Source organism: Poromitra crassiceps (genome assembly GCF_964638095.1).
Source record: "Poromitra crassiceps genome assembly, chromosome: 13".
NCBI classification, from domain to species: Eukaryota; Metazoa; Chordata; class Actinopteri; order Beryciformes; family Melamphaidae; genus Poromitra; species Poromitra crassiceps.
In genome coordinates this window covers 31893520-31916316 of record NC_139644.1, presented here as the reverse complement: position 1 = coordinate 31916316, position 22797 = coordinate 31893520, and the positions used below count along the sequence as shown (strand labels likewise).

Below are 22797 nucleotides of genomic sequence, written 5' to 3'. Positions count from 1 at the left end.
AGAGGGGAATAAACCATCTACGTCCACATTCAAGTCATCAATGCTCTTCTCCGCCTCTTCCCTCACTCTCTCCATCTCTGCATCATCCATCTCTTCCTCTGGGCACGAGTCTGCTGCAGGCTGCTCTCCTCTCCTCTGCCTCAGTATCTCCGCCTGCCTCTCTCTCACCCTAGCCTCAGCCTCTTGGTATAGCGGGCAGGTGAAGTGCTCCGCCCCGCTCTCTCTCACTGCCTGTTCCACTTTCTCCAGAAGCTCTTCCACGGCCTGCGTCTCGTCGGCATCTCCGCCCCGCCTCTCCAGGGTGTGGTAGCGGTCGCCGCACCTCGCCACCAGCTCCAGGAGGTCCTTGCGCCAGGTGACCAGGTGCTCCTCCAGCTGCTCGCCCTCCTCCAGCAGCTCGTGAGTGTGGGTGAAGAGGACCACGGTGTGCCCGCTGACCGCCGATGGGCCGAAGAGCTTCTCCAGAGCCCCCAGGGCCTGGGCCTCTCTGTGGGCCGGCTGGGTCACAGGGACACACAGCAGGAAGGCATGTGGCCCGGGGCTAGAGAAGGCCACCATGGAGGAGATGCGGCGTCTGATTTCTTCCGGGTCGCAGTCCGAGCTGAACCAATCCGGACTGGTGACTACGACTACCTGCACAGAGAAGGTGGAAGCTGTGTCATGCAGAGTATACAAAACCAATACTGAGGTTCATAAAATGAAGAAACACAGTTGAAGAGGGCATGATAGGAAAAATGAAATGACAGTATGTTCTATATATATTTTTATGCCTCCGCCAGCGATAGCCAGGCCGGAGGCATTATGGTTTCGGGTTGTCCATCTGTACCTCCGTCCAATGTCCGTTAACGTGATGTCTGAGGAATGCCTTGATTGAATTTAATCAAATTTGCCTCAAACGTCCACTTGGACTCAAGGCTGAACTGATTACATTTTGGTGGTCAAAGTTCAAGGTCATTGTGACCTCACGAACACCATTTGCAAGCTCATTAACGCAATATCTGAGGAACGCCTTGATGGAATTTTTTCTAATTTGCCCGAAACGTCCACTTGGACTCAAGGATGAACTGATTAGATTTTGGTGGTCAAAGTTTAAGGTCACTGTGACCATGGGCAGAGTTAATGGGGGGCCAGGCCCCCCTGTAAATCTCCATCTCACTGTCTGGCTGAATATGATCATAGAATTTATATCCACTTTGACAAGCATCACAGGTATCTCTTTGCTAAAGCTGTGACAGGGGGCCTCTGACAGGTCCTTGCTGCAGCTGCACCCTCTGGAATGCCCTCCCCAGTCACATCTGACAGGCCAAAACTCATTGTCTTTCATACTCATTATGTCATCTTTCCAAAAAAGCCTTCAATGCTGGTAGCACATACGACGGAGGCTCGGGTCCGAATCTGACCCGAGGTCCTTTGCCGCATGTCATCCCCTCTCTCTCTATCCTCACCTTTCCTGTCTGCCTACTGTCCTATCTAAATAAAGGCAGAAATGCCCCCAAAAACATAATCTTAAAAAAAAAGAAGACTGCAGGATATTTACTGAAGATTTTCAGGCTCTTAAGTCCGGTAAAGAACTTCATAATTGTGAAGTGCAACTTTCTTTTTCAAATCACGTACTCCTTCTTGTCAGACCTACTTCAACAGTCACATATCAAGGTTTAAAGCTACAATATGAAAGCATTGTAAGAGGAAGTGGGCTGTAGCTCACTCAGATAAACATGTGGATGTTGTGTGATGTTCAAAGGTAGTTTGTTCAATCCCTGCCTCGGGCAGCACCCGTGATGCTGTTTTTTATCATCAGCAGTAGTTTGAACACGGATAGAAATAAGCTGATGTAGGGGTCTAGTTAGTCTCTGACTCTAGCTCAGTCAGATAAACAGCTGCTCACTTGTTCAATTCCAACCTATCTCACTCTTTATGCTGTGTTGTTGTCAGTGTGAACACAGTGTGTAGAATTCAGAAGGTGAACTCTTAAAGGAACACTCCGCCCATTTTCAACCAGCTTTGTATCATTAGAACATCAGTGGTATATCAGAAAACTGTAAACTGTTTTGAAGTCTGTCATTTAATTTGACAGTTATTGAGTGTTAAAGTGTGGACCAGTGACATCACTGGTCCACACTAACTCAAATTAATAACTCATTAACTCAAATCAACTCTCAGTAACTGTCAAACTATTCATCATTCATCTAGTTTGACAGTTATTGAGAGTTGATTTGAGTTAATGAGTTATTAATTTGAGTTAGTGTGGACCAGTGATGTCACTGGTCCACACTTTAACACTCAATAACTGTCAAATTAAATGACAGACTTCAAAACCATTTACAGTTTTCTGATATACTACTGATGTTCTAATGATACAAAGCTGGTTGAAAATGGGCGGAGTGTTCCTTTAACAGTTCATGGCTCGCCAGGATCAGTCACTGTGTCTATGTCGCTACCTGACAGGTGGATTATTGGTTCTATTCCCGATGGAGGAGACATATTACAGCAGGGATGGGAAAAGTACACACTTCCTTTACTTAAGTAGTTAATTGTGTAAAAAAGATTCTGGTAAAAGTACTGATTCAACTAAATTACTCAAGTAAAAGTAAAAAAGTACAGGCTCTGAAATGTACTCATGTATAAAAGTAAAAAGTATTTTCTGTGCAAGATGAATAGAAACTCATAATTCAAATACTATTAAACTTAAAATATCCCTTCAAAACATATTTTAAGATGCATAAAGACTATACTTTGATTCATAATTTGTGTATGTTTTTCCCCCACAAAAAAGGTGCACATAATGCGTGAAAGCTGAGTCAATTTTGAGTTGTGGGTTCGAGCCTCTGTCAGTTTTGAATGGCGACAGCCAGAGCAGAGGAAAGAGTGATTTAAAGCCCTGAGAAAACCTGCTTTTAGAAGTCTGGCCTGGTGGCACAGAGAGATGGCCTGCTGCCCTGCATCATTGAGGTCTCAGTCACCCTTGAGGACGTGTGTTTGACCCTCAGTCATTTTTGAATGGTGACAGCCAGAGGAAAGACAAAAGTGCCCAGAGAAGAGTTGTGAGTATGAACCATGAACATCACACACATGGACTTAGACGTAGGCTCTTAGATCAGTTAACTAGAAGCCCAATTATATTACAGCCATTTCTGGTGATTAATTGCTCAAATTGTCCAACAACAAGAGGAGAAACACAGCAGCAGTGGTAGTGTCTTGGTGGCACACTGTGTATGGCAGTTGCCTAGGTAAGGTTTGTGAGGTCAAGTCCAGGATGTCCACATCTTTGGGTAGCAAAAAGATTTGTATTTAAATAAAAGTAGCAATATTACACTTCTAATTAATTGAAGATATTAACGTTTTAAAATAAATGTTCTTCAATCAACTATACTGCAAAGGAGGGTTCCGATTGCACTGACCATACAGACAAACCCACAGACCTGCCTGTCTGTTGGAGGATTGTTTCTGATTGGCTGTTTGCAATTTTGGACTTGCATGTTTTTGGTCCCGCATTGTGAGATTTGTGATGATTTTGGTCAGTAATGATGTCATAAGGTCCATGGCATCATCAGTGATGTCACTCGAGCAATTGTGATGTCATCAGTGTTGCGAAGTTGAGCAATTGTGTGCTGCGCATGCCAATAGAGCAGGCGAGGCCCCGCAGACGCAGCAGCCGGGCTGCGGGTGAGGCCGCGCTCGGGGCTGGAACCCTAGTCTAAAACAATCTCAATAAGACTGCATGATTCTCAGTTTCTAAATTCAAAGGTACTGCAATCATTTGGACCTTGATTTATCTTACATTGCTTCATGTAGGCTAATGGTAACAGAATCCATGGGCATTTTTCCATGTGTTTGCATACGATCAAGGTCCAATTTGTAAGATTCTTCCACAATAATAACAACACAAAGCCACAAACCTTTGGTACAACTGTTGCTCAAAGATTGTTTAAATAATCTGACTGCATCCATCTTTAAAGGAGAATTTCGTTTTTTTTTAACCTGGACCCATCTCCTGGCAATAATTATGATTTGGCCACTCACCCAGCGATGTCCGCGGCGTTTCTGGCCGTCCTAGCGTTGTTTTGAGATCAATAGCGTCCAAGTCAGTTGTAAAATGGAGCTGATTTGGGGCCAAGTGTGAGCCTGTCTTTCCTGCATCTAAATAGCAATTTTTATTCCCGTTTTCGCCACATATCGTCATAATCTGATCCCTCAAGAACCACCAGAGTGATATTTCGCCAAAGGCTGTTTTCTGGAGTCTCCCAGGGATCAAATTGCCTCAAACGTGATCTCGGTCACCAAGTCTCGTCAAGTCCCGCGATACTTTCCTGCCGACTGGCCAACTACAGGTAGGACGCTTTGCGGTGGTGGTTTTAGCGTAACCTATGTGGGGTTTGGCATAACCTTCGTTATTTCGAATCCCACATAGGTTAAAGTATAGTCTTTATGCATCTTAAAATATGTTTTGAAGGGCCCTTTTAAGTTGAATAGTATTTTAATTATATTAATATGACGCATTTCGATTCGCCTTGCACAGAAAACCTTTTACTTTTTTTACCTTTTACATTTCAGAGCCTGTACTTTTTTCCTTTTACTTGAGTAATTAAGTTGAATCAGTACTTCTGCTTTACCAGTCTTTTTTTTACACAAATAACTGTACTTCTACTCAATCAGAGCAACAATGTGATTCAATTTGGAATGACAAGAAAAAATTACACGTCTGTGCAATAGGCTAAGTAGGCCGAAATAACTCAGATATAGGGTTTGCTATTGTAACATTCCATATAATGAAGTATCTCATGCTTGTTGATTTAATGATTGTTTTGCACCTGCTGCTCACGTTTGAGATAATTCTGGCTCGCCTGGAAAGAAGGTGGGAGCAGCCGAGTACAGTTAGCCAATCAGAGGCAGAGAGGGGCGAGTCATGCCTTCGCCATCATCGGAAAAAATATATCGCGCACCCGAACGACACGGCTGTAGAGCAGAATGGCTCTGCTGTAAAATCCTCATAGACGTTTTTTTTGTCAAGTTAAAACAGTCTATTACACTGGAAGCGGAAGAAGCACCCATCAGGCATCATGGCAGCTAGAAATAAGGTGGATAGAATAACACTGCGTTTATCTCTATGGGATTTAGATTGCATAGAGATAAGCACTGTGCCTATCTCTATGGGAATTAGATTCCTTAGAGATGAACGGATGGTTATGATGTAACCCAGGTTTCCTGAGGGGAGACTTCTCTCCCTCATCAATTCCATTACCTAATCTAGCACAGCTGTTGTGGATTACCACTTTAAGACACTTAATTAGCACCACCTGGGTGTGATTGTTCAGTTGTGGCTGGTTGAACTTTTCACAGTGCACTATGAAAAGTTCGACCTGTCTGGTTTAACTTTTTACAGTGGGCTATTCAGCAAAACCTCTCTCTCTTTATCACTCTCTATGTCTCTCACCCAATTTCAGCTCTCTTACCCAATTTCAGCTGTAAAGCAACATACATCTGTCAAAAAAAGTATAGAATGGCCGAAAACATATTTTATAAATTATGGATGGAAGACAAAAAGGCACAAGTTAAAGGAAAATAACAAAGAATGTGATGAAAGCACCTGACTTTAGTGTAAATATAATTTTACTTAATTGATTATTTATTGTTATTTAAAAAAAAACTGATTATCTGCACTGTCAAAAATATTATTATTATTACTCTAATTAAAAGTGCAATAAAAACTAAAAGAAGATTGTTACGCCTATTTCCACTTTTATTCAAATACAAATAACTTTGCTGCCTCAAAAAGGACAGATTAAAGTTCAGTCTGTGCACATCCCAGGTTAGAACTCACAACCTCTCTCTCTGAAGGCAGCTGACATACACAGTGAACCACAAAGGCACTGCCACTGATGCTGTATTTCTCTCTGTGTGACTTTTGAAGTGGCTGGCTATAGGTCAAAAGGATATATTTTAGCTTTTAGTCAATTTAGAAATAGTTAAGTAGCTAATATGTGGGCACTTTCTTCTCTTTCCTTTGGCTGTCCATTCAAAACTGACTGAGACTCGAACCCACGACCTCAAAAGCCAATGAGGGCTCAATACTGCTGGGCAGCAAGATAACCCTCTGTGCCACCAGGTCAGACCTCTTAAGACTGGTTTTCTCAGTGGTTTTCACTATTTCCTCTGGCTGTTGCCATTCAAAAGTGACTGAGGGGTGGGCTGACTGTCTGTAGGAGGCGCTCTGTCAGCCAGTGTGTTTCCAGCCATGTTAAGGAGATGGGAGACCGGTTTGCAGAACAACATTTTCCTCCATCGGGAACCGACACTCAGCCCTTCATGCAGAGACAGAAAAACAGCTGCTCATCCCGCTGAGCTGTTCCTCAGTGTGGGTGTTAGCATCTGATTTCTCCAAGTTTTCATACTGTTGTGTCAATAAACTCAATTAAGAGGCATATTTTAGCTGGCATTGCGCTTTTTTTGTAGGCTATTATATTTTATTTCATATATCATACATGTAGATTGTCAATTTAATGCTTTATTTTACAAAGTAGTTTGAACTACTTTTTCTGCGTAGCTTGTAGTTTCCTAAACTACATTTGTCCCAGGGTAGCTTTGCTGTAGTTTCAACTACTTCAATGGTGAAGTAGTTAGTAGCTTCCTAAGCTATGCTTTCAAAGTAGCTTCCCCAACACTGGTTTAATTATTACCTGGTCATTAGTTACTCTATGCATCTGTAGAGCCGGAGACTAAGTATTATGTTCTATACACATACTACTTTCTGTTCAAGTACTTATCATTTTAAAGATATATTCCATGCAAATACTACTTCATGTCCAAGTACTTAGGTATGTTTCAACCAAATACTACTTCTGTCTAAGTACTTGTGTTTTAAAGCACAGAATATACCTTCAAAACTATAAGTACTTGGACAGAAAGTAGTATTTGGGTGGAATATACCTTCAAAACTACTTGTTCTCCAGCTCTATAGTAAATGGTAAATAGTCTGCATTTATATAGCGCTTTTATCCAAAGCGCTTTACAATCCGCCATCACCCATTCATACACCGATGGCGGCAGGCTACCACGCAGGGTGCTGGCACACCATCAAGAGCAATTCGGGGTTCAGTATCTTGCCCAAGGACACTTCGACATGCAGAGGAGGAGCCGGGAATCGAACCACCGACCTCTTTTATCCAAAGTGATTAGTGGACGACCCGCTCTACCTCCTAAGCTACAGCCGCCCCCATAGTATGGCTCTACCGACTAAGCTGTGTTAACAGGCTGGTTAGTTGGTAGAGAACTGGACTTACACCCTTTGGGGCTGAGGATTCAAATCTCACCTGGAACAAGTCTCGAATTTATTATGTATAACTATATGATGTTTCACTTTATATGAGGGTACACAAAAAGAGTAACTAATGATCAGGTAATGATTAAGTACTCAGTATGATGCACCACCTTACATTAGGGTACACAAAAGAGTAACTTTGTACAGGTAATTAAGTAATGATTCAGTACTCATAAACTACTGAGTATGATGCACCACTTTACAATAGGGTACACAAAAAGAGTAACTAATGGACAGGTAATAATGAGTAACTAACAATTAACTACTATACTCACTGACTGTCAGGACAGGTTTTGGAAGTGTGCTGTAAAACCAAGTATTTGGGTCACATTTTTACTGATCAAATGAGCGATGATGATGACATGTATAGGCAGCGGTGTGTCTTGTATGCTAATATGCTGAGGAAAGAGTTTTATTTTTGCTCTGATGAGGTCAAGATTAGCCTGTTTAGAGCCTATTGTACTCTCCTTTATACTGCCCCCCTGTGGGTCAAGTTTAAGCAGGCTAGCATTCAAAAGCTTCAGGTTGCTTATAATGACTGCATGAGGATTCTGCTCAGAAAGCCAAGGTGTTGCAGTGCTAGTGAAATGTTTTGTGGTGCAGGACTCTACAACTTTCATGCCCTGCTGAGAAATATGACCTACAAGTGTATCTGTCGTCTTAATGTGTCTCAGAACTTGATTATCATGCTGCTGTCTCAACCTGGTCTCAGTGCTACCAGTCCAGCATTTGGGCATATGTATATGTTGTGATTGTATGTATTGTCTGTTTTTATACTGGACCTTCTGTCTGTTAATAAAGTGATGATGATGATGATGATGATGATGACTGACCATTGACTAACCATTAACTAATGAGTAATTACTCTACTAAGGAACTATAACTAATCATTAACTAATGATTAACTACTATACTCACAATGTGACCTCAACTAATGATTAACTAATATATTCGAGCTGACATTTAGTAATCATTAAGTAATGATTAACTACTCTACTCAGGAACTTAGATACTAATCATTAACTAATGATTACTTACTCATTAACTATGATTAACTAGTGATTGACTAATGACGAATTATTCATTAACTACTCATTAACTATTAGTTACTGATTAGTTTACTAGTAACTACTACATTATTTGTGTACGTTATTGTAAAGTGTTACGTTTAGAACATTTAGTTAGTTACAGACAGAACAATATCAGACAAAATAAATAAAGAGAGGGAGAGATGGATAGATAGAGGTAGTGGAGAGAGATAATTAAACACTATGGCACAGTGTAAAAGCATAGATGCTGCTGCCCCGAGCCTTGATCTGATGATTCATATTTCACCCCCATCCACCCAGCCTACTTGTCTGCCTGCAGCCTGGCCCGTGTGTTTCGCTGTGTGCTGGCTGTGGGTATCATCTCCAGGCTGGGGCTGAGAGGCTGGCAGGCCCAGGATGGTGCTGATCGGCCCTGCTGAGCCCTGCCCTGCCCCCGCCTGGCCCAGGACCACCAGCCGCAGCTCTGACAACAATTAGGGGAAGGAGGGCAGAGACAGAGAGACAGACAGCGGTGTGTGAGCGTCCATAATAACAAGTGGAATGCGTCTTTTACTAAGTGTTTACTGGTGTCCTTTTACAGCCCCGTAAAAGAACTGTTGTGTTTGTGCGCTGATTTTTGTCTACTCAGGCTGCTGGTCAGCTGCTGCCTGGAGACGCTGTCGTGCAGTCAGGCAGCCGCGCATACGTTCACTACAGAACTGCCTGGAGGAGACAGACATTGTCGCTTTTGCACGGACACGAAGTGGCAGCGCCCTTTACCACTGCCGCTTCGTCTCAGCACAAGATGTCGAAAATGCGTAGAAAGCGGAGCGTCATCCAGCTGACTGTTCCGATTAGATCTTATCAGCACACACAAATAAAATGACAGCATAGTATACCTGTGTGTCTGATGCCCGATGCCATCTCTCGTCCTGTCCAATGCACCGTATTTGGTCAGGGATGACAGTTCCACTTCCTCGTTCTTGACGCCTGACTCATATCAGCCCTGCCCGCCTACTGTACCGTACTCTTCCTGAACCAGGGGTGAACATAGCTCCATCTGTTGTGCGTCTAATGCACTGCTTCCCAAAGGGGGGCCCGGGGCAACATTAGTTTAATTGCCCTATACTGAAAGAATGCAAAGGCAGTGGTTGTGGACGTGGTTCTCACACTTTTTCACATAAGGACCCCTAACTGACACAAATTAGACAGACCCACATTAAGATTTTGTCCCATCTGATAAGATTTTTGCTTATAGATTTATTACAGAAAGTATGAAACCCATGACCAAAAAAATAGCCATACGTTCTTCCTGTCATTGTGTTACTTATGGATGGAATTATAATGAAAATAAATTATCCCCCTTTTTGCTGGGGACCCCCTGGAAACCCCTCAAGTACCCCGAGGCAAAAATAAATATATAATATACACACACAATTCAGCTGTTAAAAATGTTCAGACTTTCTGAACTGTTGGTTAAAACGCAGTCTCTGTCTTTCAGGGAAGTCTCTGAACATGGTTAATGGTAAAGAAAAAAGTGCAGATAATCATAGTTTTGTAATATAACAACACTAAGTAATAAATTAAATTAAATTCACAATAAACTCAGGTGCTCTCATCGCATACTTTATTTGTTCTTTTCCTATAACTTATGCTACTTTCCGCCTCCCATTTTTAGGCTGAATATATTGAGTTATCGTGATACACAAGGGTTAGGGTTAGATGAGATCTCAGAGATCCGATCTGGAATCAAGAAATATTTGAAAATAACTTTTTGTTATCTATCTATAATATATAAGGGAGCTAGGGCTCTGTCTGTTTGTCTGTCCAACTGATGACATCAGTCACGTCATAAATTCACACACACAAAGTCCCAGTGATGTCATTAAAAGGCTGATTGCCCTAAGGCTGAGGCTATAGTTCAGTGATGACATCACTGATGATGTCATCAGTCTGAGGCCCACGAGAGACTGAGGGAGACAGAAGAGAGGGGGAGAGGAGACATTGAGGGAGACTTTGCGCACGTGGCAATAGGTCAGGCAAGGTCACGCAGCAGCCAAGCTGCGTATGCGAGCTGCAGGACGGGCGAGGCCGCGCAGCGGGTGAGCCTTGGAATCGAGCGCGCGAGATGCCTAGTACTTTATATTACCAAGGTCAATGCAACAAACCTTAACTTGATTATAGTGCTTGTGCATGTTTGCGGATAGGTATCAATATCAAAATAAGTTATGATTTTATTGTGTCCATATTGCTTAGCCCTACCTGATCTTTCACTTATTAAAGAATAAAAGCAAAGCTTCAATTGGAAATGTATTGTTTTTATTGTTGCTATTTCCATCACCTACTGGAAATGCATGAATGTGAAGCTCTGATGGACAGTGTTGTGCTTAAGAAGCTCTTGATTACGACAAGGTTGCACCTAAGTGTTTTCTATCATCTCAAAGTTCTACAGTACAATCAAAATCTAACTCCTGTATGTGCGGTAAAATAGCACATATATAAAACAGCAAGTACTTACATGGCAAAAGAAATAAGCAGTTGTCAAATATATTATTCTTATGTTGTATTGATGAGCAAAAGAAACTTGGACCCTGACTTTGCTGTTTCTGTACATTTGAGTAAAAAAAATATCGTCTAGAGACCGTCATCTATGAATGTGTAGACTTGTATGTACATAACACACTTGCAGCACTGCAGCAGTCATACACACTAAATCAACAGTCAAATACACTAAAACAGCCAAACAAACTAAAACACACACACCCCAAAACATACATACACACAGTATATACACACAGAAACAAACTGTGTAGTAACAGTAAAACCAAGCCAACATGCTGAGAAAGATTAAGGTGTTCGGTAAAATGTTTCTTTTAAAAATACAACAATTAGAAAATCAACAGAAAGGTTTTTTTAAAATACACTTTAAAAACATACTAGAAATGTCCAAGAATTCGGATGCCAAGCAGTGGCTTAAATACAAGTCCAAGGGCCACTCCTTTAAAGGGCACTTCCACTCAAATGTATCTTCACTTGCACTGCCAAGTCACACAGAGGAGCGCTCATCTGTCCTTCACTCACAGCCCAGGCATGATGTAGGCAACGTTGTCCAAAGTGTTTGACTGACAAGAAATAGGGAGAAGAATATTAGAAAACTCAAATAAAAGTGCATCTGATTGCCATTCACATATTTCAGTCCTGGATGCATACAAATGGGTTGAAGATTGCTTTAGAGTGCTTTAGGTCTCTTTCACATATACGCTAGTGGACTCGGTGTGATTCGGGGGGGGGGGGTTGCTGAAGTTGCAACATTGTTGCATTTTCATTTGGTCCGGTTCGACCGGACTAGTGTCCTCTAGAGAGAGTGGCATCAGCGGAGGACCAAAATGCGAGACTCATTAGCCAATGAACAGCCAGGAATGGGTCTCGCGCTACTTTTGCATGCTAAAATAAAGCTGATAATGTACAATTTGATTCAAGGGAAAAAAAACTTTCAGAGTACAACACAAACTGTCTATTTTGCTGCAACTCGACAGTGCTGCTTAATCCAGGACCTTACTTCCTGGAACTCTTGAGAGTAAAAAACTGGTCCATTGGAGTAAATGGAGATGTAGCAAGTCTCCTTACACGGCTCTGGACCGGACCAATCGATTATGAAAATAGTTGGAGATTGATTTTCTGTCAATCGAGTAATCGATTAATTGACTAATCGTTTGAGCTCTAAAAAATTATCATCACAAGAGGTTTGGGGGCAGTTCAGTTACATTGGTTAAACTGAATTTAATTTGCAACAGAGGTTTGACTAACATGTGGAACGCACGGCACAGAGCAACTCATGGGGTGCCTGGGGTTATTACAACTAATATATTCTAATATAATTTATATTAGAGAAAAGAAGAAGAAGGAGGCTCGAGGGAAAGGAGGGAACACATGATGACACAATTATAGTATGAGTAGTAAGGTTTATGTTGAAAATGTTTTGTTTGAGTGGTTAAATGTGAAGCTATTGCATCTTCAAAAATCATCCTTTTTTACAGGCTGTTTCAGACTAACCCAAGTAAACACATCATAACTGAATTTTGGGCTTTCCTCACTAAAGGAGGACTGAAATCCATCCAGTCACGCCAGTTTGCAGCATTTGAAGTGGAAAGTCTCTCCAGTCAGCAGGTTTGAATCATTTGAGTTAGAGGAGTCTGTGTTGTTGTCGACGGTTCTGCCTGTGAGAACTTAAGTCTCCAAATTAATTCAATTGAACTAATTCAATGTTTAACTAAAGTACACTTTCAAAACACTATGAAGAAGAATGTACTCGGATCCTGAGCCATAGTACAAAACAAAATCACTAAATATGAAATTAAACTACGATAAAACTACCACAATATAAGTGGTTCAATCAAGTAGTTTACTGAACTACATTTTCACAGTTGTTGATTACAACATGAATGAAGAACGGAACATGTACAAAGTAAAAATACAGGACAACTTGTGCCACAAATAAACTTTCTTTGCAGCGCTAGTTTGTCATAATACTCTGACTTCAGTTGTGATTTCAAGATCGGCTAATCATTATGAGAGAAGCACTATAGCCCTCACTTTTTGGTGTGCCTTTACTCTTAAAATATTTTTTTTATCACAAAATCTATATTTGTAATTTTGAAAGCTGCAGTAGCAGTAACAATCAACCTAAATCCAGACTAATGTACATAGTGTATGCTGCAATTGGGTAGGGTGACAGGTTGATCTCTGCATGTTTTAGCAATATGGAATAATAAAATAATAAGCTCATGTGCTGTTCCCACATATTTAAAATTGGCATCTTCAAAGAAATTTTTTCTCTAATGTTTTACTCCTCTGAGCACTTTGTTTCAGACGATGAGGACAGAATATGGGAAGCAGCACACTTGCAGTTGGTTTACTTGTGAAGCATACAGTGCAAGACAGCAGACAGACCGTATATATTTAAACAAACTAGAATACAAAGTCAGTTTGTTCGGCTCCATTTGTTTAACAGAAAGCACATGCAACCTGTGATTTCCACTGGAGGGCACCATGAAATGTGGGTGTTATTGTGCTTGACAACATGTGTTTCACATTGGCTTATGCACTCATATCGACGGGTAGGAAACTTACATGAATTTGACAAGTTTCTTATTGGAATTCAACTCTTGAATTTACAGTGGTTTCAACAATGGCAACACAAATTAGGGACAATGTGGCATGTTGTGACTTTCTGTGGTGCAGCTGGTCTTTTGAAACCGGACAAATAATTCTAAGTTTACATTTCATTTTTGCACCGCTTCATTAACAATAGGAACGTTTCGCAATTCAGGGATTGCTTCTTTTGTTTTGTTTTTTGTTTGAATCAACGATTGGGCCTTTGGGAAATACTGAGCTTGAACAGAAATCTAAAACAGTTATGAAGCTCAAACCTCCATTATTATATTCACATAGGATATATAAAAGCAAATACTATACCAGGACATTTCGAGGACATCCGTTTAGTTGTGGGATCTGTGCTGTGAGACAGGTCAGCGGCCCCAGGGCGCACAAGATGGAGTCCAGAAGTACAGACAGACTGCCTGACACCGCCACCATCCCCTAACAGAGGGAAAAGACGTTACATGACTGAACGCGTTTCACTGCATCTTAATGTAATACAACACAATACATACAATAACACTAAAAGCGCCAGTTAAATGTTGCTACCAGTGACACTAGGTCCCAATACAAAGTTAGATGACTTTATTCATATTCAGTCTTTGATCTCGGTCATATTCGCCAGTGTCATCGAGACCGTGTTTAAATAACCCAACACAATTTTGTTATATTTAACTCAACGGTGCAAAGCATTCAGAAAACAGTTCCGAAAAGTAGTCTACACAATGTTTGTATTATCGTGTGGAGGTGATACAGTGTTTTCCATGCAGAATATAAACAGACACTGTAATGTAATGTAATGCCTCTGAATGAGTGCATGCAAGCATGTGCAAAGTAACCTCCGTTTCCTGCAGCCGGTGGCCAATCAGGGACAGCGATTCTCCGAGCAGCTGCAGGTGGGCGGCGGCATCGATGGGATCGACGTCTGGGACCCGCGCCGGCGACAGGGACATGCCGCCCGACGCTCTGGTGGGCGACACCATCCCTGTTCCCATTCCTACACCTTTCAACAGGGAATCAGATACAGAGACGACAGTGTAAAAGATAGGAACACTGAACTAATTAAAAGGTGTCATATCAAGACGTTTGCAATTTATCCAGCTGAAAACAGGTTGAAGGATCGCTACCTTTGCTTTTGCCGTCAGTGGAGCTCTTGCGTTTGACGGTGGTGGCCTCAGCTTTGTTCTGTTTGTGCTGCAGATACTGGGCTTTCTGCTTCCAAACCTGGACAAGGGAACCAACAGGAAACACATGGGGCATTTAGCGCACCGCCACCACAACTGCAAGCATAAGGCTGGAATGACATAATATTGGATGGACTTCCAAAGCTTTTTTCGACATGGATTAAGTCTGAAACAAAACTTACTAGTTTGTCTTTCTCGGGCATGGCCTTCCAAATCTCTGCCAGCTTTTTGCTGAGCTCACCAAAGACTGCAGATGAGACATACAGGCAGTTTGTTTGAATAGATTCATTCAGTAATTTTTGATCCCTTACAACCCACAATTAGCAAAGATGTGCCATTATAATGGAATTATAGATTGATGTTTCACCCACCCAGTTTGTTTCTTGTGTTGTTTGTTTGTCCTGGGTGTTCTGGATGTATGTTGACCCTGTATTCCTTACAAAACACTTGATATGCTGTTGTGTTTTTCTTCTTGGGCTGAAAGAGGAAAATGAAACAGACCATGAGTGTTAGAAAAGGAGAAGACTGGAACACTACTTAGCTGCTCTTTTGACACGAGTCTTTGGACTTGGAGGCACTCCAACAATTAAAATGCCTTTATTTTATTGTTGTTTTCTCTCTCTGTTAATATGGGGATATTAGAATGCCTTCGGCATCATGGCCTTCAGCAGGCTAAAGGTGCAATGAGACTTTTTACTATCCAATAGTACAAAATTACCATAATAGGCTGCATGGGTCTGATAGGGATGTTGGTCAATAGCAAGAACGTTTTCTGGCTTCCAAAATGCAGTTCTATGCCTGGACACTGTTTTGGAACGGAACGCCCTGCCCTGCCCTGCCCTGCCTGTTGGAGTTCAGTCCACTCCAACATCTCCTCCCCATAACCTAGTGGCATTTTCAGCTGTTCAATGATGAACGATGGCGCCATGAGCAAGCAACTGGCGTTGGCCAAAAAAAGCAAATGACAAAGCAGTGTTATTATTGAAGTATTCTGCATCATATGTTAACTCTTTACTAGACGTTTCGGTTGGAGCTCATCTCTATGGTGAAAATATGACTTCATTATTTGTGTGGGTTATAAAGCCAGAAGCTGTACCCACACACATGTCATTTTTGTTGCAATTCCTTGGTTGTTGTCGATAGAGGCTAATAAAAGTCATAGATTACTTCAAGAACTTCAAGAAAAGTATGTGAACATTTGGCTTCAATCATTGAACAGGATGTACCGGCTTAGCTTTTTCCTTCTCGTGCTTTTCCCTCTCTTTATCCTCCTTCTTTTTCTTCTTCTCCGTCACTCCGTCATTGCCTTGGTGGTGGTGGTGTGGGGGGATGGGGGTGCCCATGGCATACATCGGACCAACAGCACTGTGGGTGACAGTGGGAGGGGGGTGGGAGTGGGTGTGGCCCTTGGACGGGTCTGAAGGCGGTCATTCAGGAGACCAAAACAGAAGGGATGAAACAAATTAACAATGTCTAGACTTCAGAAATGTAAAAAATAAAATAGGGATCTAACAATACATTCAGCTAATGATTTGGTTCGCCACATGATATTGGGGTGATCATTCAATATTATCACAATATTTGGAGCAAAATCTCAATGAAAGCATTTTAACCAAGAAAATACCTTAAAGTCGAGCTGAACCCAAAAATGACTTTTCTTTTCTTTTAGTTAAAATACCTGGGTATGCAGTGCACCTATTTAATAATGTATGCAAAAAAATCACAAAAATCTAATTCCTTTAGTTTTTCACACTTTTTCACATAAAAAGTTCATTTTTCAAGATTTCATTGATAACAGTAATCTACAGTTTGCTGACGTCACCTAGTAGGGCTGGGTATTGGCAAGGATCTCACGATACGATACGTATCACGATACTTGGGTCACGACGATACGATTGTATCACGATATATTGCGATGCGATACATATTGCGATATTCTACAGTATATACTCAAAATTAAATAATAGAGCTAAAGATACAACACACTGTGTACCACCCAGGTAGTGTAATAATATGTACATCACTTTATACTGATAAGTTAGTGGACAAATTTAGTCAAAACTACTGAGTGTTGAGTGTTACTGAACGCATCGATATGGGAAATATCGATGCAGTATCGATTAGGGGTGGGAATCACCAGATGCAGAGGCCTGGCATGGCATGGCCTGCAAAAAAAAAAAAAAAAAAAGATAATATCGCGATACTTGGTAAAATGGTAAATGGTAAATGGCCTGCATTTATATAGCCTTTTATCCAAAGTGCTTTACAATCAGTAGATAGTCTACATTCACCCATTCATACACCAATGGCGGCAGGCTACCACGCAGGGTGCCTACACACCATCGGGAGCAAGGAGGGTTAAGTGTCTTGCCCAAGGACACAACGACAGCAGCTGGGAGGGAGCGGGGATCGAACCGCCAACCCTTGCGTCATTGGCCGACCCGCTCTACCTCCTGAGCTAAAGCCGCCCCATATTGATCGCCCCAAGTATATCGATACTTGGCGTCCAAGTACCGATACAGTATCGGGAAATAAAATATCGCGATATATTGCCATATCGATTATATTGCCCAGCCCCATCACCTAGTACTATCAAATTTCTACCCCATTTCAACCAATCATATCACGACATACAGCTGTCAATCAAATCTTCATTTCAGGATAATTTTCTCTTCCAAATTAAGTAGAAAATGGCACCTAGTGCCTGTCATCTGGCAGAATTCCTATCCCATAAACTAACTACTAACTTGGCCAATTGTATGAAACATGAACAAAAAACAAAAACTATAATCTCTAAGAATGCAAAGAAATGTAACTGGCTCGTTAAAACACGCATTCCAGGAATATCGTATTTACAGAAATAGCGTAAAAGGCGCGCGCTTGAGAGCGTGGTTGTCAGGGGTTGCCCCTCGGAGATTTCAGGCGGGCGGGCAGCACCCATGCATCGGATTGTCCGCTCGCTCTGCACGAAGCAGGTGGCTGCCTGGTACTCCGCGGATCCCACTCGCGTAGCGCAACACGCTGAATCTCACTCGATTTGGGGGTGGAACACGCCATGATTGACAAATGCCAAAGCCAGTCGACAGAATTGTCAAATCAAATCATCGACACCGGCTTATATGGTCCGCCTCTCAATTTGTTTTCAGTCTCCGACGCTCGTGCAAGTGCATTCCGTTCCAGTTCACCTCGACTGTAAACAAACAATACCTAAACAAAAACAAAATACTTTTAAGTATACATCTGTGCAACCAGGAAAATTTCTCACTAGAAATGTAGTGCAAAGAGAGAAAAATACATATGGCCATGTACCAGAAACTGTAATGTTTCATTATGATGTTCTTGCAGTGTGTTGCTCGTGAATATCCAAATTGCTGCCACACAGCAGACTTAGATCTTGATTCCATTCAAATGTCGTGCTATTTGCCTACACAGTAGTGAGTTCAGCTGGACTCACCAGAAGTTTGATGCCCCAAACTCTAACTTGCTAGCATTGCGCTCTCTAGTGTTCAAACAATGCAAGAGACATGTAATCATGAGATTCCATGAGACATGTCATCGGATTACCTACTGCGGCAATAAAAGTGATTCTGACAACTACAACTGTCACATACACGCACCTCCAGATCCTTTGCTGCTGTGTTTCTTCTCCCTTCCACTTTTCTCTTTGTCCCTGTCTTTCTCCTTGTCCTTTTTCTTCTTGCTTTTCTTGCTCTTCTTCTTCTTCTTTGACAGATGTGTGTATGAGTCGTCTATAACCAGCTCTCCTGCCTCCAGCTCCCCCCCAGATGAAGAGCTATCATCGCCCATGCCACCTCCATAGTGACCTGTGTGGCAATAGAGAACAGCAGGATGAGCATGAATAAAAAACAAAACAAAACAGAAATTAACAGATTAAGGACATGGAGGTCTTATAGGGCCATATGAAAGCCTTTTTTTCCCAAATTCCGTTTTATTTTCCCCCAAATTCCATTTTACTTTTAATCTCAACAGCCTCTTCGACATGTTTCTCAAAGTGACAACCGAGTTGTGAGGTGACGTAAGGGTCCCACGCAAGACCGACCGACAGACCCCCCTTCCTGTCAAAATACCCCAATCCAAAACTGAATGATTTCTCTAGGGCCTAGATAAATAATTGGCCCCCGGGTGGACTTTGGACATGCCTGCTCTAGGGCTACTTTACAATTATGAAATATGTTACTACAATAATTAGGCCTATTCTTGATTTTATTGGATGGTTATTTCAAACTTTTACCTTGTTTACAGTACCAGAATAAACTCCCGCACACTGTCTCCACATGCAATCAAAAGTTGAATATATAGAATAACGTTTCGGTCGTGAGACCTTCATCAGATTCTCTAGGGTTAGGGTTAGGTTAGAGAATCTGATGAAGGTCTCACGACCGAAACGTTATTCTATATATTCAACTTTTGAATGCATGTGGAGACAGTGTGCGGCAGTTTATTCTGGTACTGTATCGGGTTTTGCCCTTCTCCGACGCACCTGTTGAGCCTAGGTGTGCAAAAGCTTTTTTCCTTCACCTTGTTTACAATGAATTATTTTATAGGCTTTTTTTTAACACTTTTAATCGTGCCCTTATAGTTCTCTCTGACAATGTTCTGTTCTGTACTGTTCTGTTCTGTTCTGTACTGTACTGTTCTGTTCTGTTCTGTACTCTACTGTTCTGTACTGTTCTGTTCTGTTCTGTTCTGTACTGTACTGTTCTGTTCTGTACTGTTCTGTTCTGTTCTGTACTGTACTGTTCTGTACTGTACTGTTCTGTACTGTACTGTTCTGTTCTGTACTGTTCTGTTCTGTTCTGTTCTGTACTGTTCTGTACTGTTCTGTTCTGTTCTGTTCTGTTCTGTTCTGTTCTGTACTGTTCTGTTCTGTTCTGTTCTGTACTGTACTGTTCTGTTCTGTACTGTACTGTACTGTACTGTACTGTTCTGTACTGGACTGTTGGCTCTGTGTTTTCACTCATGTCATCCTCCATGCCGACAGCTTCGCTTTGAGTGAACGCCTGAGCCCTGAACGCAGACAGACGTTAGTTGAAGGGGGCGGAGGCATGTGACAGAATACGGGAGTGGGACAGTTCATGGATGCACACATTGGGGAAAAGTATTAACCAAATTAACATTAATTCATTTAATTCATTCACTGATATGAGCACGATTAGGTTAGAGGTTCTAAATGACGGTTTCAATACATTTTTGGTTAATTGCTCGGCCCTAACATCTAGTCTCATATCACGATATCAATATATTGAACAACCATACTGTGGAGTCAACCGATTGACTTACTGGCAAATAAATAAGATAGGCGCCTCCCAAGACATGTTCTTACCTTCCACCTCCACCTCTTTCCCCACCACAGGCAGTGTATCTCGACTCTGCTGCGTCTTCTTCTTGGGCACCTTGGAGAGCTGCGCGCGATCTCGGTCCTTCTCTTTCTTCGCCCCTCCTTTGGACGAGTGGGGGGTAAACGGGAAGCTCTCTCCTTCCTCTTTCCTCTCCGGCGACATGATGAGCTTCATCTTGAGGCCGTCGGCCTCGCGCAGAGTCAGGGGGGGCTCCTCTCTGGGGGCTCCGCCATGGAACAGAGACGACTTGGACGAGGAGGACGAGTGCTTCTTGGAGGAGGACGAGGACGGGGCGACGGGGCGGGGGTGAGAGAAGGCGTGGCCGCCTTTATTCACGCCGCTGTTGCCCTCTCGTTTGCGGTCCTTGGAGGAGTGGGAGGGGAAGGGGGGGTAGGAGGGCTTCTTGTGCAAGTGGGGGTTGGGGTCTGTGCCTGTGGCCAGGGGCGAGGTGATGGCCTGCAGGAGGCCCATGGCTGTGTCTGCCGGGTGGGATGACGACGGGGAGGACATCGGCGGAGAGCGGTCTGCGGACTTGCGCTTCTTTTTGTGGGGAGGTGGACCTGAACCTTCATGGTCTGATAGATGATAGATAGATAGATAGATAGATAGATAGATAGATAGATAGATAGATAGATAGATAGATAGATAGATAGAAGATAGATAGATAGATAGATAGATAGATAGATAGATAGATAGATAGATAGATAGATAGAAAAACTGGTTCAGTTAGAAAGTAAATTCTAGTGACAATAAAAACAAACAAACATGACAACTTGAAATATCTGCCTCTCACCTCTGTAATAGTAGTCATCACTATGTTTTTTCTTCTTTTTGTGCGAGTCCCCTCCCAGCATGAAAAGTTCAGAGTCCTGATTTGGAAAGACAGACCGGCTTTCCATTTAACAACTCATAGAAACTGAGATTCAAAAATAACAATATCCGATAACAGCTAAACTAGTGACATGATCTCTTCAAAGCTTTCTCATGTATCAAACTGTTATGTGGAGAGATTAGATGACCTACCTTGGGCCGTTTCTTGGAGGACTTCCGAACCTGAGCAGCGATCTCCTCCTCCTCCCTCAGCAGGTCTTTGTATGACCGCCTCTTCTCTCTCTGGCTGCGTCCAGCTACTAGGCCCCTGTCTCCCTCCATACTCACATCTGAGGCAAACATGGCATGACAATTATAATCCCTACGTTGACAATAAAAACTAGGGATACACAATTGTGAAATTGGTGTGAAATCACCTTGTTTAATGTTTACAATGTAGATCATTGACATTAGGCCTGGCAGTACAAGTAATTTAGTGCTGCTAAAGTCCACAGAATGTAAAATTAAGCCATATTGGTGGGATGTCTAAAATCGGATCTGATCCTAATCTTACCATATCATTATCCTACTGATTATTTCACAGATAAACATCTAAATTCCCACCACTAGATTGGACTTGCAGTTTTCTTATCACTGTAATTCAGAAATGATACTGTAATCATTATTTCAGTAACATGGGGACACAGAGTAAAACTATACAGACCCATGCCTCCTTTATTCTTGATCTCCTCAAAAGCCATATGTCCTCCTTTCCCAGCAGGTTTTCTCCTCACAGGACGTCACCGACAACATGAAGACAGGACAATGACCTGTTCAGTGAATACGAGGAAAGAACACACTCAACATGCAAGATAAAGTGCTGTATATCAACACAACAGCCAAGACATATAAATCACAATTGTTTATATATCACTGCACAGAATATTTATGATAAAGTTGGGAAAAACTATAACTTGTCTCTTGACTGCATGCAAACGAAGCTGTCTCAAAAAAAAGTTAGACATTTGGGTGCTGCAACTACTATTTAGCCCCATAACGTTAATGGGCAGTCTGTCTGTCATAGGTTTCAGGTCAGGTGTTGAAAAGGGACCGCAGCAAACAGGAGGAGCTGCATGTAATGGGACATTGTCAAAAGTAGAGAAGCTGTTGACGGCCAGATAACTTAGTTGAGAAAAGCCCAAATCTGCAGTCTATCACGGTAACCGTTTATCATTTACAAAGCAGCAGAACAAAATTGATAGACATATTCCCGCCTACTTTCGTAAAGACACGCAAACACACCCCCTTTCCATTAGAGTCCCTACTCCCAACATTTCCCAGATCTTGAACCTTCAGGAGGGCTCCCCCTGAATGCGCTTAGCTTTCCGGGCAGAGTCGCTAACGACAGCCCGGGGCTTTCAAACACAGCTAGGCCCGGGTCTCCCTAAGTAGCCAAACACAGTGACTTTCATGCATTTAACTCTGTACATGTACTCTCACACACTGGGGTGACAGCATGTGAATTGTATAACCACCAGGAGATAGGAAAAGAATGCATTTATTAAATTTTACTACCTCTATGGATTCACCAATTTACGCGGGTCCGGTCGCCATCTTTGATATCGGGGAACAACAATACGTGTCGGCTAGGGGGAGGGACTTAGCCAGTGGAGCCAATTAGCGCAGAGGAAACTAGCCATATTTGGAAATACAATGGGAAATACATTTGATCAAGATCATTACATGAGCCAAAGATCTCTAGCCATCTTATGTTTTATTTATTTTAAATTGTATTGTTTTTTTTTAATCTATCCCCCTCTTTGTCCTGTACTATCTGTGTAAATGTGCTGCCATGTGTTGTATGCTTGACGTTTGTGACAATTGTGACGATTGCCTTACATTTACAATGCAAATGTAAATGCAATGACTAAATAAATTAAAAA

The 22797-nt window shown here is 42.1% G+C and overlaps 2 protein-coding genes across 2 annotated transcripts in view; both read right to left on the bottom strand.

The window, feature by feature from the left end:
• Window positions 1–9329, bottom strand: part of LOC310787736 (GTPase IMAP family member 1) — a 10298-nt gene extending 969 nt beyond the window's left edge. Inside the window, exons 1-3 of the mRNA XM_083649225.1 lie at window positions 9243–9329; window positions 8670–8827; window positions 1–633 (exon numbers count right to left, since the gene is read on the bottom strand). The exon at window positions 1–633 is cut by the window's left edge and continues 969 nt beyond it. Coding sequence (XP_083505351.1) covers window positions 1–633; window positions 8670–8827; window positions 9243–9267 — 816 coding nt within the window. The 5' untranslated portion in view covers window positions 9268–9329. The remainder of the gene's footprint in view (window positions 634–8669; window positions 8828–9242) is intronic.
• A 1106-nt stretch (window positions 9330–10435) lies between these two features.
• On the bottom strand, window positions 10436–22473 carry hmgxb4a (HMG box domain containing 4a). Its single transcript, XM_083649204.1, has 13 exons — window positions 22430–22473; window positions 21579–21684; window positions 21068–21204; window positions 20838–20913; window positions 20029–20619; window positions 18302–18508; window positions 15911–16101; window positions 15056–15161; window positions 14867–14931; window positions 14628–14724; window positions 14340–14503; window positions 13819–13941; window positions 10436–11465 (listed from the first exon to the last, which is right to left on the bottom strand). The coding sequence occupies exons 2-13, from the start codon at window positions 21613–21615 to the stop codon at window positions 11421–11423; spliced, it is 1839 nt and encodes a 612-aa protein (XP_083505330.1). The 5' UTR covers window positions 21616–21684; window positions 22430–22473; the 3' UTR covers window positions 10436–11420.
• Window positions 22474–22797: the final 324 nt, after the last annotated feature.